The 18,880-nt window shown below is 37.7% G+C and overlaps 1 protein-coding gene and 1 long non-coding RNA gene across 4 annotated transcripts; one reads left to right on the plus strand and one right to left on the minus strand.

Moving 5' to 3' along the window:
- The first annotated feature begins 879 nt into the window (after positions 1-879).
- LOC128013947 (uncharacterized) lies at positions 880-16,768 on the plus strand. 2 transcript variants are annotated; one of them, XR_008183463.1, is made up of 3 exons: positions 880-1,198; positions 3,879-4,144; positions 16,643-16,768. It is a non-coding gene; the product is annotated as an uncharacterized LOC128013947 (long non-coding RNA). The 2 variants fall into 2 exon arrangements; XR_008183462.1 differs by lacking the exon at positions 16,643-16,768 and adding an exon at positions 4,236-4,408.
- gpr22b (G protein-coupled receptor 22b) lies at positions 4,310-10,056 on the minus strand. 2 transcript variants are annotated; one of them, XM_052597144.1, is made up of 3 exons: positions 9,098-10,056; positions 7,343-8,157; positions 4,310-5,958 (listed from the first exon to the last, which is right to left on the minus strand). In XM_052597144.1, the coding sequence occupies exon 3, from the start codon at positions 5,952-5,954 to the stop codon at positions 4,641-4,643; it is 1,314 nt and encodes a 437-aa protein (XP_052453104.1). In that variant the 5' UTR covers positions 5,955-5,958; positions 7,343-8,157; positions 9,098-10,056; the 3' UTR covers positions 4,310-4,640. The 2 variants fall into 2 exon arrangements, with proteins under 2 accessions (XP_052453104.1, XP_052453103.1); XM_052597143.1 differs by having other exon boundaries at positions 7,343-8,161.
- Positions 16,769-18,880: the final 2,112 nt, after the last annotated feature.

Genomic DNA, 18,880 nt, shown 5'->3' on the forward strand with positions numbered 1-18,880 from the left:
AAAAAATCAAGCTCCTCTGGCTCCTCCCAGTGGTCCTATTGCCATTTGCAGAAAGTGATCAGCTCCCGTTAAGAAACAACCAATCAGAGCTCTGCTCCGTAACTTTGTTTGTGTTCAAAATGTAGAAAAATGTATATAATAAGCGAGTACACCATGAATCAATTTTCCAAACCGTGTTTTTAGCTTTTCCTGAATCACTAGGGTGCACCTATAATAAGTGTTTATATTGGAACTATTTTAGATTGCTTCGGGGGTACCGCGGCGGAGTAACCCAGTACCTTTGTGATTCTTCATAGACATAAACAGAGAGAAGTAGTTCCGGCTACAATGTTCTTCCGCAAGACGCAAGCAGTTCTGTTTATTTACCGCTAGAGCGTCAAAAGTTCCCTACTGCAGCTTTAATGTGTTATTAAAATGTTACTTAATGGTTCAGCCTGTCATCAATTACTCAACCTCATTATGTTTCAAAACCTCATGAGCACAAATGTATACAATTTAATGTATATTATTCTGTTTTATATAACACAGCTTCCAGAGTCCAATTAATTATATTATTTATATAAGTCATTCAGTAGCTTTATTTGAAATTTAGTAGTTATTTGTGAAAAAGCTTTCCTTTAAGTGAGCTGATCATTGAATCAGGGAGTTGAACTCAAGAAAAAGTTCATTTTTCAACTGAATCGACCACTCAGTGAATAACCATAAAACAAATTGTTGGTTTGGCACCAAACTGAAATAAAATACGTTTAAGTTGAATTACTTAAATTAATAATAAAAAAAAAAAAAAAAAAATCATGGATCTAATGACGTAGACGAGAACGGAAGTCCTTATATGAGCATTTCTCTGGGAAAAGCGCGCCCGCGCGCACACAATGACCAGAGGAGAGCGAGACCGCGCACATCAACGCGCTTCAAAATCGTTGGTAGCGCTACATAGGATTTGTTCGAGAATGTCTCCAAATAAGTGCATTTTTGAATGTGAGGGAAAGTTTACTGTGTTCAGCCTCCCCAAGAACCCAGCATTACATGAACGGTGGATGCAGTTTGTTTTTCCGGGGCAGGAGTGTATCAAGTGCGTTTGTGTTCTGGTCTTTTGAGTGACGGATGTTTTATAAACAAGGCCCAAGTCGACGCTGGATTTGCACATCGTTTGCTATTAAAACATGGAGCCGTCCCTGTGATAAAAGACCCCATTCATGTAAGTACAATTGCATCATATTTCTGTATTTTGTTGGAATTAAGCACATAAGTGAATATATGTTAACGGAAACAACACGAAACATCAATATTAAAGCTCCGCTCATGTCATGCCTCCAGGACCTCGGCCTTTTCCGGAACGAATCGGAAAGCTGTATTTTTCTTTTATAAATATGATTAAATTAAAGACTTTTTGGAGATATGATGAAGGATGCAGTACTACTCTATAGGTACTCAAGATTAACATGAGATTAGGTGAAACTGTATGTTATGTACCCTTTAACTCAAAATACACAAAAAAAGCAAACTCAAAGTATTGATAAATACTGTAGTAAATACATATCATCAAGATAAGATTTTGTCCTCACTACACCAAAAAGCTGTAGTACTTAAATGAATAATGCAAAAAATGAAATAAATGAAACCAAAAAGAAATTAAACAAATACTGATACTCCCAAAAACACAACAAAATTACAAAAACGTAAACGAAAATAAAAGCTGAAAATGAATGCTAATTCATAAAAACTATAAAAGTATATTAATAGCAAAGAAATAATACTTTTCTAGCTCTCGCACAAAACATGATCTAACATATGGAATAAGTCAGGTTTGAAACAACGTGAGGGTGAGTAAATGATTTCAGGGTGGACTGTCCCTTTAATACATATTAAAATGCTAGATGTTTAATAATAGAAGAGATCTATATTAAAATCATGGCATTTGACAGTTTTAGTATTCTCTATAGTAGCCGTATTCATTTCACTCCACAGTTGCACAGTGTTGCTTCTGGGCAATGAGCATTTAAGCAATCATAACATACAAATTATTTATACGACTGTGAATTTTTGAAAGGAAATTTCGCTAACAAATGTGAGCCATTTTTTCTGTTTTTTTTTCTTCCACTGTTTGCTCTCTAGATGTTTTAAAGGACTTCTTGGATGCAGTGTGACCAGAAAAAATAGTTTAAATCCGAACTTGTCCCTTCATTATGAACCGTTTTATATGCATCAAGTGCTTGTAAACTGGACTTGTTACCCAGAGAGCAAAAGACAGTTCAGCCACTTGCACTCTTAAAAATAAATGTTGTAGAAGAACCTTTTTGTTTGAATGGTTCCATAAAGAACCTTTAACAACTGAAGAACTGTTTCTGTTTTACAAAAGCTTCTTTGAGGCAAAAGAAGGTTCTTCAGTTTTTAAGAAGTTCTTCTATGGCATCGCTGTTAAGAACATTTTAAGCACCTTCATTTTTAAAGAGTGCACCGATGGCTGTTTGCAAACTTGGAACCAGGACATCGACATGCCCCTCTATCCTTAAATCTAGCTTATATCTGAAGAAAGATTTAACAGTTTACTTTTATGAAACACTTGTGGTACATTGACTGTTTATAGAGGGATTGATGATTCTCAATTACAGTTTAACAGGACGATCTGAGAGCTGCAAATCTTATGAGAGCGAAGTGTGACGAAAGGTCACCGTGGCATATTGAGTGACCCGTTTGGTTGTTTGAAGTGCCGTCACTTGGAACAAGGCAGAGCCGTGAATTGCGGGTCACTTGTGTGACCTGAATTTTACAACACCTTGAAACCGGCTTCAGATGTCTGCAGAGGGCATTTCAAATCAAACATATGATTTTATCCCAGCAAATAACAGGACTCGGTAGGTGTGACCCATTGACGCCGCAGGATGCTGGCTTGATATTGCTTTTGTATAGGTCGTTGGGAAACAAGACAGAATATTGGATGTTCATTTTCTATTCTAAATGGCGTGATTAATGGTGAATCAACACCATCTCTCTACCTGCATTGTTTACTTACAAGTTTGGCCCATTTAAGCCAAGTGCACTTTACCTGCCATCAAGGCTGATGTATGAGCATCTCAAAACCCTTGTTATCCTTCCCCTGTGGTTCATATACCTCTTTAGCTCTGTATTTGGATTCCTTGAATGGTAAATTGTAATTAATAGCCTATTTATTTTGTCTTTAATTATATGATGCTGTAGGAATAACCAGTCAGTAATTGCTCTGATTTTAAGACTCACAAGGCTTACAGTAAATACACCGTTCACGCTAAGTTAGACTTAACGGAAGTCAAATAAGTCAAAAAAGCTCCAAACGGTTCAGTGAGTAATTCATTAGAATGATTCTAATGGAGTCCTTTTGACCAAATCATTTCAAAGAAACAGCTCACATGAGTCATTTGTTCTAAAACTAAAACTAAAGTATAAATAAAAAAGATGTTGTAATTAACTGAATTAAAATATTATATATATATATATATATATATAAGTCAAATAGTTTTTTTTTGCATAACAAATGCAAAAGCACATTACAAAATTGCTATTTCTATGTAAATCATTGTGATATTGATCTAATTCTGCTTGGCATTGGTTCATTTCATTCTTGACAATACTAAATAATTCCCACTGAAAATGTAAAGCAGAATGTTCTCGTAATGGTGCACAATAGACCTCTAAGAGCTACAGTGCTGACCTGGGAAAATATTCATTAATATGTATGCAGATTCGGTGAGATTTTGGCTTAACTCTAGTGTTTCAGTGAATGCAAAATGAGAGACGTTTTGTCCTTGAGAGCAGAGCCAAAATGAACCCGACGTTTCCTCAGATTTGACTGCTCTATGATATTTGCAGCATCTTTCCTCCTTTTCTTTGTGATTCTCAAGGCTTTGCCATCTGTTAAATTTTGGTCTGTTCCTCATTGAAAGTGTCATGTGATTTGGAGTGCAGCAACACAAGGCGACTATTGTAAGTGTTTTTTGGTGTTTTGTTGGAGCTTAACATATGAATTGCTTTGTGATGATTCGTCAATAATTCTCCCATATTTGTTCCACAGAAATGATAATCTCTTCATATTCACACACAAGATGACATGACATGGATTTTATGAGGTTAGACAAAGGAAAAGAGTTGTGATGTCATGATGACTTTTGTAAGTACCTTTTCCGGTTTTGTTTGTGTTTGGAGCTCAACAAAATGAATTGCTATGTGATGATTAGTAATTCTCCTTTGTTTTTCCACAGATACAATAATATGCTCATATTCCTACACAAGATGATGTTCACAGCATCTGCGTTCAAGTCAAAAAGAAGATGAATTTCATCTTTTTCCCCACCTATGTATTTATTATAAATACATGTATACACAGGCTACAAGTCATGAATATGGAATATTACTGATAAAGAGTATGTACAAATCTCAGTTTTCATGTATTTACAGTACATACAGTGGTTTATAAAGGACATGCGCCATGTTACTGCAATAGCATCAATCTATGGAACCTATCATATTATATTCCATGTTATAAATAGTTACCGATTCTTCGATATCTGCTCATGTAAGACTAATATTCACATAACACGGTTCCCTTTTTGTATAACAGTGCTTTAATGTGAGCTACTCCCTGTTATGGAGGTCGCAAAGTAGTTTCAGTCTGCATCTTCGGATGATAGGCATTTCTGCCTGGCTTCGTGATCGTCAAACGTCACTTTCTTATTCCGTTTGGGATCAATCCAGGAGTTTCGAATCACCGCGTTGTTCGGCAGCGGATCTGCTTCGATGATGGAAACCACCCGTTTCTTCATTTTGCTTTTCAAGACTTTCTGGAACTTCTGCCTCGTGAAGGCATACAAGAGAGGATGGAAGACCGTGGTGCCGTAGGCCATGACCAGAAAACCCATTCGGAGCTTGACGGTGAGGTCGCTGGGGCCTGCGCTGAGGATCACAGTGTTTAAAACAGTGATGGGCGTCCAGCAGAGGAGGAACGTGGAGATGATGAGCAACGACATACGGAAAACGCGCTTTTGGCGCTCACGTCGCTCACGGTGTCGTTTGACGGCCCTTCGCAGGGCGATGATCACCGAGACGGATGTGCGCATGCCAAGCGGAGCATTTCCTCGGTTGCTGCTCTGCGAGGCGTCCGTGATCTCGGGCAGCTGTTGCTCAGATGTTGACATAAGGGAAAAGTTATTTTTCCTCCTCATCTTTTTCTTCTTCTTCTGTGTAGCGTGGAAGCGTGTACCAATGCGTATGTTGAGTGCCTGTAGGATCTTGGTGTACGTGACTAGCATGATGATGGCAGTCAAACAGAAAATGGGGATTTGGGCCACTAGGTGGTAGTACAGACCAAGTTCAGTGTAATATTCGTTGACGTGGACAACGGTGGTCTGATTGGCTTTGGTGGGCTCCGGTCCCAAGAATCCCACCTCGATAAATGGCACCAAGAAACTGAGAAAGGACAGCACCCAAATGCAACCTAACAGAGCTACCGCTCGTCCCATAGTCAGCACACGATTGGCTGGTTTCACGGAGATGTCGTATCGGTCCAAAGTGATGGCTAGTACGTTTGCTGCCGTAGCCACGCTTGCAAAGGACACGCAGGCCTCATGAAAGCAGCAGACGAGCACCGTGTCGTCTTGCAACGATAGCATCAACACAACAATGGTCAGAGGGATGCAGCAAACGCACACCAACACATCCAGCACATGGAGGTTCATGGTGACAATGTTGCTGACAGAATTGACCAGGTTGGACTTCATGCAGTAGAGGGCCAGTACGGTAAGGTTGCTGCTCAATCCCAGGACGATCTCCAGCATGAGGAATCCGGTCAGGGACACCTGGAAGCTGAGTGTGTAAGGGTAAGGGCTGGCCACCGTCATGGCGGGACTCACGGACTCTGTGATGTCGAGGACTGTAACGTTACTCATGGTGCTTTCTTCCTCCGTTGCGGGAGGGACGTGCATTATCCTAAAAGGTAAAAATAGAAGGATGCATAATCAGAGAAATGTGTGGGAAGAACAGCATTGCGTCATATTGTATTGAATTGAGAATCATTTAGAAATCCAGTTTGGTTCCCTAATTGGAATATATGTAGCAAACCAGCCTCACGACAATTCGTACTTATTTTACAAGGTGGCTAATTTGTATGACTTTGTATGACATCATTCGTACAATTTGTGTTAAATCACGTATTTTATGGGTTGCACAATTCGTATGAATTTGTGTGAATGACCTACACCTAACCCCACTCCTAAACCTACCCATCACTGGGGTCTAGACAAATCATACAAAATCGTATGAGTGAGGTCGTATGAATTAGCCACCTCGCAAAATATGTACGAATTGGTCGTGAGATAGCGTTGAGCAAACAGATTGAAATTCTTATGTTTTTCTTGCAGATAGATAGATAGATAATGTCATTCCAATATAACTTTCTGTGGGCTGTAGCCAAGTTCATTCAAAATTCTGATTCATTCACTCTGAACTCATTCAGAATTTTGCCTAACTCTGCTTGTTGATGTGCTACTAATCTAAAAGATAGCAACTAAACAACAATAACATTTATGCATTTGGCAGTTGCATTTTTTTTTTTACCAGTTTTTGTTTTCCCTGGGATTCAAACTAATGACCTTGGCATTGCTAGCTAGTGCCATGTGCTACCCTTTGAGCTACAGGAAATTCAAATGAAGTTGTCTGCAATGGTGACAGGATGTTATTATTCAAGAACCAACAAAACCATTAGATAAACTGTGTTTTCCCTTTTTTCATCTCTTAATGACCAGGTTTAACTCCATTTGCATAAAATGTAGCAGTTTTCTAACATGGATCAGTTCAGAAAATGCACAAATTGTCTGCAGATTCCCTCTCGGCCTGCTAATGGCTTTATATTAGATGTTTGTGTGCACGGTGACTAATAATGCATCGGCCATTCTGTGTTGGCCGCTGCTATGAATAGACACACTTTAGTTATTATTTTAGTCCACAATGCAGTTTCATTTGTTGTGCAGCGATGGATTGCTCCATTTACAAATGTGACTGTCTTTAGTGCTGGGTTTCATTCATCACCAAGGGGGAAAATTCAGAGAGAGAGAGGATCGCTGAGATAATAAGTATGAACCTGGCTTTTGTAATTTACTCCAATGTAGATGAATGCTTCAAGGTGCCAACATGGAACTAATAAGACTTTGTGTTGTGATGTAGACTGACCGACACTGTGGAGTGAAACCAAATGGAAATTCTACTTCATGAGCTAAAACACAACACCTCACAGATCATCAAGCTTGTTTTCTGGACATCCTTGACGACTAATGACAACTGTCTAATAGTTTATTATACACATTTGTTGACTTACCCTTCCCCTTCCAGCTTCTTTCTCAGCCTCGGGAGTCAGCAGTCGAGTCAAGATAATCTGGAAGTTGTACAACTTGTACATCAGCCTTAGGCATGGCCTTTCAAGGAAGTATTCTGCGCTTCTTGATCCTCGTAATCCAAGTGATTTTTTCGCTTAGCGTTCAGAGAGGACAATTTGGCAGCAGTTTCTTTAGTTTTTACAAAACCAAACAATATGTTTGATCCCTAGCCATGTCCAGAACTAACAAAGAGGTGTCATTCTCGTTCTCTTTCAGAGGTTTCGCTCTTGTTTGTTTAAGAGTCCTAAGAAAATGGCGAGTGATTCAGAGACAACTGAACACGATTGTTTTGATTGATTATTATATCCACATTAGGGTTGGGAAGTTGTGTTAATCTCCCTCGATACCATTAGGATGAAGAAATCCAGTAACCTGGTCTCACACCGTTCCTTCAACACTGATGTATTCCCGTTATTGCATTTTTATGGGCCCTAGAAAGTGATAAATCCACATTGATTTGCCGATTTGCATGTGCCATCTGCCAAAGCATCCAAGGTCACAAAATTGTTTAGGTCAGTATGAGGGGGTGGTGCATTCTGGGTGTTGGAAATCTAATTTCCTGTCCCCTCACAGAAGGTGACCTTTAGGCTGCGTCGTCAGTGTTGTCTGAAGCACATTATAAAACCACTCTGCATCCGTAGTGTGCAAAGGAATGACTTCACCTGGGAAATCCACTCTAGGGAATGTCCTTGCAGGCCGGAGAGACTCTGCACTGCACTTTGGAAGCAGTTTTCTTCAGCTCTTTAATCCTTCAATCCTGCCTTGAAAAAAGCAAGAAGCATTGATAAGTGAACAATCAATTATTCATTAAGACTGCATCAAATCCATCATCAAGTAACGACTTCCATGTGTCATCCATTCATCTTTATCAAGCAGTCTGCGGAAATGCACAAGCCCTGTTCTTGCTTAACGTCCACGTGAAGGTACACCTGTGAACCTGCAGGGGTTGATGGATGGGCTTGTGCATCTTGGGAACAATCTACAAACACTCATTTCCAAAGCAATGCCTTTTAGAGAAGGTAACACAAGCACCTGTGATTTTTAAGTCTGTAATTTCTCACATCATTTTTCACTCAAGAATACAACTTGATGATTCACGTGTAACGAGGTGATCATGTTCCAGCCATGAATGAGACATTACACTGTACATTCTTCCCAGATGTCACAGTCCAGCAGACTTTGATAAATCGGGGGAAACAGTAAACAGTATCGATCAGGTTTTGGGGGCAAAATTTGTCAGAGGAGACATGGATCAATAGGCTAACTATAGTCGGATTGTTGTTTACAGGCAGTGGCAAGATAGTCACAAATGTAGACACTGAGGAGGACACGTCCCCTCAGATATTCAGATTAGTCATCAAACTGGAGCTTTCACTGATACATTTTTTTTATATTACCTACATTCCTTCAGTCATGAATATTTAGTTGCATTCTTGAAATATGCATTATTTAGTTCTGCTCTATCCTTCGTTTTGTTGATTTATTCAAGTTTGATTTACTAGGGCAACTCCAATTTTGACAGATTGCTGTCTAAAAGATGCTGGTGTCACCCAGGGAGCCGTATATCTGCTATCTTCTAAGTTTCGACATCTGCTTTTTTTGGGGATTATAACTGTTTAAATGGTTTTCTATCCAGTGGCATGCATATTCATTCAATCACATTTGATCTCCAAAGTTATTCGACATCGTTCTCTTACCTTTGCGCTCCCGGAGTTCTCATCTGTCGTGCAACAGCTACAGCTTCACCAAAGCATCATCTGAGATCCACAAGTGCATCTTCTGCACACACTTTTGCAGCCGTTGCATGTCATTGTGTCGTGAACCTGCTTCCCCCTGAGGAGCATGAATCAAGTGCTGTCCGTGTGAACTGTCAGCGGTGCCAGCGGAGTGAAACAGACGTCCCCTGACTTTGATCTACTGTCCTGCTAACTCTGTCTTGCTGCTTTTCCTCTGCCTTGATCCTACACGCTCTCTTCAAACTGTGATGCGTTGAAGTGTTGCCGTTGCGCCTCCTCATCCTCTCTTGTCCCCATCTCTCTCTCTCTCATTCGTTCCTTCTCTATCTTAGTCTCCCTCTCTCACTCACTGCGGCGGTTTTGCAGTGTTGCTCCCTCCTCTGATTGGTTTGTCGTAATGGGGTTAACCCTTTCCTCCCTGGAGAGTGGGGTTGCACTCTTTCTTTTGTTTTCTTGTCATTCTCTCCATCCAGCTTTTCCCTCCATCCTGCGATGGCAGCACAGTCTCGGCTGCATCTGTCAGTCCCTGCGGAGATGCTTCTGGTTCTATTTAAGCACTGTGTCGGAGTTGCATGTTTTCATTCATATTTGATGCCGTGCTCTGTGATGAAAGTGGATAGGGGACTACTGGGAAAAGGGCACAAAAAGAGTGTGGCTCTGTTCCAAACCTAGTGAGCTGCCTACGTAGGCAACATTTTATGGCATACAGGCTGTTTTTAAATACCTCATTTGGCTCTTTTTTTAAAGCAGCATTACATGAATCCATAACGGAGAAGGTTGTCCCAGAATGAATTGCGATAAGCTCAGGGGAAAAAAAAAATCTAAGCGAAGTAATTTGTTCAGTAACAGAACATATATAAAATTTAGACATGAAACGATGTAAAAAATACTGGCTGATACCTATAAGCCAATAACATGTTTCATCTATACACACACACACACACACAATATTTAAATACAAATGTATGTCTACATATATTATTTTCAATTAATAATATTTACAATACTTAGTAAATACTAAATATTTAGATAAAAAATGCTATGTAATAATTATGTAATAATGTTAGTAATAATATTATATGTAATATATTAATATTTTTGAGAATTTATGACAAATTTCCATTTATGGGGTTATTACAGGTTATTATAAAAATGCATATCTACATGTAATATTTTAAATAAATATTTACTAAAAATGAATATACTGATAATACTCAATATTCATTTTCAGTATGAAAATATTAATTGTGGGAAATATATATATATATATATATATATATATAATAGAATTGTACTTAAATATATATATATTATTTTGACATATGCTTAAGATTATATTTAATTAGCCTAATTAAATTATTAGTACCTTTAAAGATTAACATAATCATAGATAGTGATTTTGAAAAGGTAATCTAAATGTAAAATTAGAGGAAATAGGCAATTGACCGATAAATTAATGAATGTGAACCCATATCGACCGATAACCAATATTTACCACTATATTGTGCATCCGTAAAAATGCACAATGCAAAAAAAAGTTCAGGCTTTTTGAACACAACATGATTTTACCTAATATTTGTGTGTGATATTTTGTATTTTTTTTATTCAAATGTCATAAGCAGCATGCTAATGGTAAATTATTAAAATCGTTTGTTCCTAAGGTCTCATGTTGACCTGTATGCTAATAGTATGACGTAAGAGTTGCTGCCTATGTAGAGCAAATTGTTAACTAACGAGATTCTATTTGTAGCCAACTGTGTAGGTAGTATAGGCATTGCACTAGCTTTAGGAATGGAGCATGTGTGTTTGATTTATATGATGGGAACACTTAGTGTGTGTGTAATATGTAGAGGAATTGTGATTGATAGTTTCAATTAAGTCGGCCTGTCAGCTGGCAGAAAGAGCATTCTTTCTCAATTTGTTTTGTTTGGCTCATTTGGCAGGTAAGGGGGGCGTCTAAAGTGACAGTTTCTACAGGAATATGCGTGTGTGTGTGTGTGTGTTTGTGTCTGTGCTCACATTTGAAGCAGTTGTTGGCATGCAGCTCTCCACACGTTCTGATTCTGAAAAGCACATGTTGTATTATTAAGTGGTAAACAGTCTTCTATAGACATGGCAGCAGTGCCACTGAAAACTTTGCACTAAAGACAGGCTCGATATTTCAGCTGCCATTAATATTTCAGCATGCTTTCCCAGCAGCCTTCCAAGACTGCAGAGTAATATTCTGTTATTCCTGACCATTTTTCTGTGATGGTTTTTAGAGGGAAATGACACTAGCGTTCAGCGTTGTGTGCTGTGAATAAAAATGTATGATGAATATTAAAAATAGCTCTTTTGATTGCCATATATATTGTTCCTCACTCGACAGTTATGTGTCTCAATATATGTGTGGTTATATGAAAAAACAGACAGATGAAGGCTGTGAAAAGAAAAAATAGTGCAGTAAGTATATTTTACAGATATGTTCACTTACTATACTTTGGTGGGTACAGTGATGGTATCTGATGGTAAGATAAGTTTTCTAACTGATTCTTATGGTACTCTACACTATAAAAAATTGAGTTGTTTCAACCAAACTTTGGGTCAAATATGGAATAACCCAGCTAAATTTTTACATTTAATTTTTAACCCAAAAGTTGGGTTTAACAACACAGCATTTTTAGAGTATATAAGTAGCTACCATGATGCATGTCCAAAAAGTCCAAAGTAATGTAATTTACCATATTAATACCATGGGATTTTCATGGCACATGTCCAAAAAGTCCAAATTAATGTAATTTACCATATTAATACCATGGGATTTTCATGGCAAATCTACAAAAAGTCCAAAGTAATGTAATTTACCATATTAATACCATGGGATTTTCATGGCACATGTCCAAAAAGTCCAAATTAATGTAATTTACCATATTAATACCATGGGATTTTCATGGCAAATCTACAAAAAGTCCAAAGTAATGTAATTTACCATATTAATACCATGGGATTTTCATGGCACATGTCCAAAAAGTCCAAAGTTATGTAATTTATCATATTAATACCATGGGATTTTCATGGCACATGTCCAAAAAGTCCAAATTAATGTAATTTACCTTATTAATACCATGCGATTTTCATGGCAAATCTACAAAAAGTCCAAAGTAATGTAATTTACCATATTAATACCATGGGATTTTCATGAGACATGTCTAAAAACTTGATACAAGCATGGTGCCAAGTGCCACATCTAAAATATTGTAGTTTTGTTAAGGTAACCGAAGTATAGGCTACACCACCATTCAGTCTCTTCTGCTCAGCAAGGCTGCAAAACAGAAATATTTATACAATTTAAAATAACAGTTTTCTATTTGAATATATTTAAAAATGTCATCTATTCCTGTGATGTAAAGCTTGATTGTCAAGCATCATTACTCCAGTCTTCAGAATCACATGATCCTCCAGAAATCATTCTAATATACTGATTTACTGCTCAATAAACATTTATATTATTATCCATTATAAATACAATTTTGCTGCTTCATATTTTGGTGGAAACCATGATACAAATGACAAATATAAACTTCAAAAGAACAGCATTTATTTAAAATTATATTAGGCCTATATTGCAAAATATAAGCTACCATGGTATTTCCATGTAGCTACACAATAAATTCCATGATGTTTTTAAGTAAACTGGGTTTATGTTATACAACACATATTTTAGTCATATAACCTATTATTAATATAAATAAACATGATTTATGCAAAGAAAATGCTAAGTATTTTGAACGCACTGGAGTAATGGAGTGTGCCATCTAAAATTTTCATTCGTTTTTTAAGTGGAGTTTACCTCAGAAATCTGGTCTGGTCAAAGAGACAGACTCGACTAAATTTAAGCTGCACATTTTTCTAGAGCGACAGACAGACAGCTGGGATTTCCAGCACTCAAGCTCAGCTTCGATCCGTCCGCTATCGCTCTGGGAGTAAAACTGCTGAAACCCTGTTGGACTTCTGATTTTTCTCGGCCTGGCCATGTGAGAGGCTTTTTTGGCTGTGCCAGAAATCAGTTTGAGCAAGACAGCGGTCTCAGCAGTGGCTCTTTTATCTCTCTAGTGCAGTGCCACTCATGCTCTTTGTAGCCGGAGTGTTCAGTCTCCCGGTAGATTAGCAGAACGCTAATAGAGTCGCCCGCCTTTGTGTTACTGAAGTGGCAGGAGTGTTTTAATCACTCGCTTCTTAATACGCACTGTAAATCTGAACACTTTCTCGACTAAAGTAGTAAAAGCAAGAGAAAACTGGAGTAGAAAGTGTTTTACATCTTTAGGTGAAAGCAGGACGCTTCTAAAATGAACAAATTAAAGTTAAATGCTAGTTGGGACGATCACTCAGTGCTAATTAACATACTAATTTCACGTCATCTATTTTGATGCCGTTGTTCATCGACACCATGTTTTTTTTAGTGTGACTATAGAGGTTTAATTTAAGGCTGTCCCCCTAATCGAGATCCTCTTTGTTTTTGTGCCAGATAAATACTGTAATGCAGTAATGAAATTATGAACTTTAAATAAAGCAACTCAACATTCCTTCGTTACTATAGTTCTTAAGTGACGTTTTGGAATTAGGAATGGATCTTGGGCTCCGCTGTTAAACTCAACTTGTAGCGAATGGCAGTTCTGCACAAAAGAGGGCTTTTATAGACACTGTTGTTATTTTTTTTATGGTTTTACACACTCGTGCCATAGAACTGTTGTATAAATGCTATATAACACTCGTAGACATGAGATATGGCTGAATATTGTCACGCCGTGACTACCTACATGGTCAATCAAACTGTAGAATCAATTAGCCGTTCTCCAAATTTTTTCAATCCTCTTATTCAGTGCTAAATGTTCATCTTTGTGCAATCAATGAATAATAATTGGTCGTGGGGCTCCACTGATGTGCTTATACTCCAGCCAGCCTGCATTTATAAGCCCTTTGATGTTTAAGCAAACAAATCACTCATCTTTGTTTGCATTTATGACACTCTGAATCTGATTTGTGTGCAATACACGGTAGCCTGAAGTGATTAATCTTTATTGTTGGAGCTTGTAAATTTGATAATATGGTCAGTGAGGCAAGACTGTTTTGTCTGTGCGTAATTGTGGTCTTTCTCACTCTCTTTTTCATCCTTGATGTCTCATTGCATCATCTGTTCTTATTAGCACGTTATAAGATTTGTTTACTGTATGTGTTCTGTGTCATCTCTGGTCCTCTGTGATGTCAGACTAATTGGTTACATTAATTAGTGCTGGTGAGGTCACATGCTTCGTATTGATTGTATTCATGAGAGTAATGGCTTTACATGTTCTTGAAAAAAAAGACTTTGGGGCCGTCAAATAAAGAATTATGGTGTATGTTAGTTATTATTGGTCGTAAGTTGTAATAGTTAATGTTGACTGAACATTTTGCATTTTATATATTGTTGATTAAGCTTGCTAGAAAAGAAATAATCATTTAGCAAGTTTATGAGGTTTATATGAAAAATTACATTTTTCTTCATTCAGAGGGATAATATGCAGCTTCCATAACTAATTTACCTCCTTATTTTTTGGATCAGTGCTAAAAAAGCTTCATTTTTTTGACAGTAACTTTGTCGAAAGAGAGAAAGAAATATTAAATTGCCCAATGAAAATGACTTGAATTATGACTTCCAAATACATAAATGCAAACTTCCCAAAGACGACTCAAATGCAGCTATAATCTAGTGAAAATGGAGAACCAATCATACCTGAAATCATGCAGTCATTATTTTGGAAATGATTGCATTTCATATAAATTGAGGTGGATGCAATTTCGGTTCAGTAGACAAAGTAAGTGTGTTTTTTCTGAGGTCTTTTGTTGGATTCAGTTGGTTTCACAGCCTGACCAGTCTTATCTGGTTGGACAACTGGTCTACCATTCTAACCCGGTTAACAAATGGCTAAAACACCTTGAAATATTTCAAACCAGACCAGTGGAAACCATACTGGTCTTAGCAGGTCTCACAGCCTGGCCAAGCTGGGTTAGATGGACAACCAACTGGTCTACCATCCTGACCAGTTAACAAATGGCTAAACCCCCTTGAAATTCAAACCAGACCAGTTTGACCAATGGAAACCGTCCTGGTGTCCAGCAGAGAACAGCAAACCACCTGAGGCTTGTTCATGAGTCCTCAACCTTGAAGTCACAAAAGATTTAGGTATTTCCAGTTATGCAGTTAACAAAGATTGTAGCTTAATTAAAATTTTGTCTAAAATTTGGGAGCAAAAAGGCTGATAACACTAGTTTAAGATAAGGTTGCAATTTTGGACAATGCACTAATATTTTAAATGCACTTATAAAGTAAATGACTACTCCTATATATTACAGCATAGCACACCAAAGGAGACAGAGCAGCTTTTTACTCAGTCACTGCAAGCTCCTTGACTTCCTGTTTGAGTTGCATGTTTACATTAGCTTGTTATCGTGAGAAAGGACAGGTCCGCTGTTTCAGAATGCAGCAGACATGCTCCAGAGGACACATTGTTCACCCCGCGGTCAGAGATTCAAGAGAGAAACTGCTATGTCATGCATTAACAAATCCTGGGGTTCTCCACACTCTGCTTAGTATTACAAGAGCTATGTTATGAAACCTAGTGAGCTGTGTTGCTGTCCACTGCCTACACTGACAGTAAAGTAGCATGATATTGAAATGATTTGAAACACTATACACTAGAAAAATAGATTCTATTGATGTAATCCTCCAAAATATGTAATGTACTAGATTAAATTGTGCCATCAGCCATCATTTCCCACTGATTTTAGGAATAAATTATTGGTAAGGTTAGGTTTAGGGGTAGGGATTGGGTTAAGTTTCTATTTTTGGAAAATAATGTTGATCCAGGATCATCAAAAGATGTTGATCCAGGAACATGTCTTACTTGGCAAAATCACGGCGACCCCGGCGCAATGCAACGCAAGGCGTTGTGCGAGTGTGTTTGCTAGTTTCAATCCGGCTAGTTACAATTCACATTTTCCCATCTAGCGCCACACCGTTTAATTAGCAAATGCATTTGCGTTCACTTGTGTGCCCATGTGCATGCTGGTCTAAAGAAAGAGGTGTGTTCAGGCACATTGATGGCGTATTGCTATTTTAAGAAGCTGAAAAACAGACTGCGCCATAGACCAACTCAAACCTGATCTGAAGTCTGGCGCAATGTATTTTCTTTGTTATTTAGAGAGCGTACACACTGCTTATTAAACACAGGGACAAACAGCAGCACACAAACATGCCAAATATTACAAATTAAAGGATTGCAATGCATAAGATTTTTTTTTTGTAGGCTGTATATATATATATATATATATATATATGCCTACATGTCATAATGGGTAAATGGCTACATGTCATAATGGATAGTCATCGCATTTATCAGAATTAGGCTATTTGCTATCTCTTCACAGCATGTTAATTGATGGACTGGAGTGGTGTGGATTACTTGTGGATAATTGTGATGTTTTCATCAGCTGTTTAGACTCTCATTCTGACGGCACCCATTCACATCCACTGGTGAGCAAGTGATGAAATGCTACATTTCTCCAAATCTGATGAAGAAACAAACTCCTCTACATCTTGGAGTTCAACCACTGAGGCATATTTTTTCATTTAACAAACTCGGTAATCACTAAACCAGAATGTTGAACGCAGAGTACATTTTTCTACGTGAATCACAATTGTTTTTCCTGGCCATAGAAAATATGTTGCATATTTATTTTTTCTCCCAGGGACCCTAAACAACACACTGCGCACTGCGGGATCATCTGATGATTATCACGTGTCATCGAGCTTGACAGTCACTTGAACGTTTGGGACGTGAACTCATCATTCACGAGCCCATGTGCAGTCAGAAACCCACCAGCTCCTGCTGTGAGGCTCAGAAGACGAGACGTCCTGTTTGTTTTTCCACATCAAGAGAGCTTTTCAGTCGGATGTCGCTCAGAGAACCAGAGGAACTTCCATGTAAACATTCGACGTGTGAACATCCAGTGCAGACAAGAATGTCTCCCACTTTCTCACGCTGAAACCCATCGGTATTCATCAGGGCTTTCAAAAGCGGGATGCGTACCCCATAATTCTGCTCTTGAAGTGGTGGGCATTAGTGTTTAGTACTGACAAGCTGACTGATCTCTTTCCCGTTCCAGTAGAGATGACTGATGTTAGCGATGCTGCTGCGGTCTCAGAATGAATGAGCTGAGATGTTGTTCTTGGCCTGCTCCAGTGTTTGATTAGGTGGTTTATTTTTGTGAGTAATAATAATAATCGAAAGCTTTTTTAATCTATTATTTTGCTTCAAGATTTAGATTAGCAATCTAGTCCAGCATACGTATAAAAATGTCAAATCGCTATGTTAGAAAGAGTTTTTGACATGGTTATTATTATTATAGTAAACTAAAACTTAAAAAAAAATTATGTTAAAACTAAATTTATCATTGCATATTTAACTTTCAAAAAAATCACACACATTATAAACAGTGAACAATGTAGCATACACTTGTTTGAAATATTAATTGTCGAATAATGTCTACTTTTTTTTTAAACAGTAGTAGGCAGAATTCTGTATATTTTAAGATGCAGCTATTTCATTCTGGAGATAACGTAGAAATACTTATGTTCACCTTGAAACACCCTTGTTCAAGAAAGGGTGTCAGGAATAAAAAAGGAAAAGCAGGTTTACGATTCGTCCTGGACTTCAAAGGTGCAGACACTTCAGTCTGTCTTTCTCCTGCACTGGTCCCTGCACATACTAACACGGTCTGAATATCTGATGACTTCTGCTGCCAGGCTTTCAGATGGATCCCGTCTGTCCAAGCCTTGGGCTGAAAGCTTGCCTTGTAAATAGCGGTTCAGTTCGAGCATCTGCACAGGTGAAAGAGATGCGGGATCTGTTGCTTTGTACTGAAGATGAGCTTCATGAAAAAAGTGAGGAGAGTGTTCTGTCTTCCAGCAAGACTGTGAATTCTGGGTAAAAGTGCTGTAGTACTGGTGTATCCTCATGTGCCCAGACCTTTTTTTTTTTTTTTGATTTATATTGCATTGGACAAGTCTTAACTTTTATAAAGAATATCTCTTTGGATTTGAGACTTTAGTCTTTGCAACTTTACAGATCTTCTTCATGCACCAAGAGCTTGTAACACTCCAAAGAGAAAGGAACAATTTTAATAGCATCATATGACCCCTTTAATCTGATATCAGATTTAACAAACCTACAAAACTGATCTGAACAAATGTATCTTTTTATTTATTTTATTAATCAATTTATATTCAAGTTCAATTAAATTTTTAAGTAAATTTTAGGTACTGGCTGATCTAAAACTAAAAAGACACCAAATGTATTTAATTTATGTTCACTTAATTTAACATTTAATATAATATAATTATTGATTTAAATTTTATTTTACTAATGCTATGCGATGCATAACTTTTTTAATATATATATATATTTTTTTTTTTCCAAAGTGGTGCAGAGTAGTAATGAGCAGGGCTATTCAATGTAACCAGCTAAATTATTTTTACATGATGTTTAGGGAATGGTAAACCAGTTTGCATTAATTTTAAATTAAATGCAATAACGAAGTTTATTTGGGATGAAAATGTGCCTGATTCAAATATGCACCAGGACATTTCTTATAGTGAGATATAAAACACCCATAAAGTCTTTTCCGCTTGTTCTGGCTTCATCTATAAAAGATCTTACATGTACAAGA

The sequence above is a fragment of the Carassius gibelio genome, chromosome B25 (genome assembly GCF_023724105.1).
Source record: "Carassius gibelio isolate Cgi1373 ecotype wild population from Czech Republic chromosome B25, carGib1.2-hapl.c, whole genome shotgun sequence".
Taxonomy (NCBI): Eukaryota; Metazoa; Chordata; class Actinopteri; order Cypriniformes; family Cyprinidae; genus Carassius; species Carassius gibelio.

What these genes read in the sequence shown, in the direction of transcription:
- gpr22b (XM_052597144.1), bottom strand. Translation starts at nt 5,954, where the DNA reads ATGCACGTCCCTCCCGCAACGGAGGAAGAAAGCACCATGAGTAACGTT.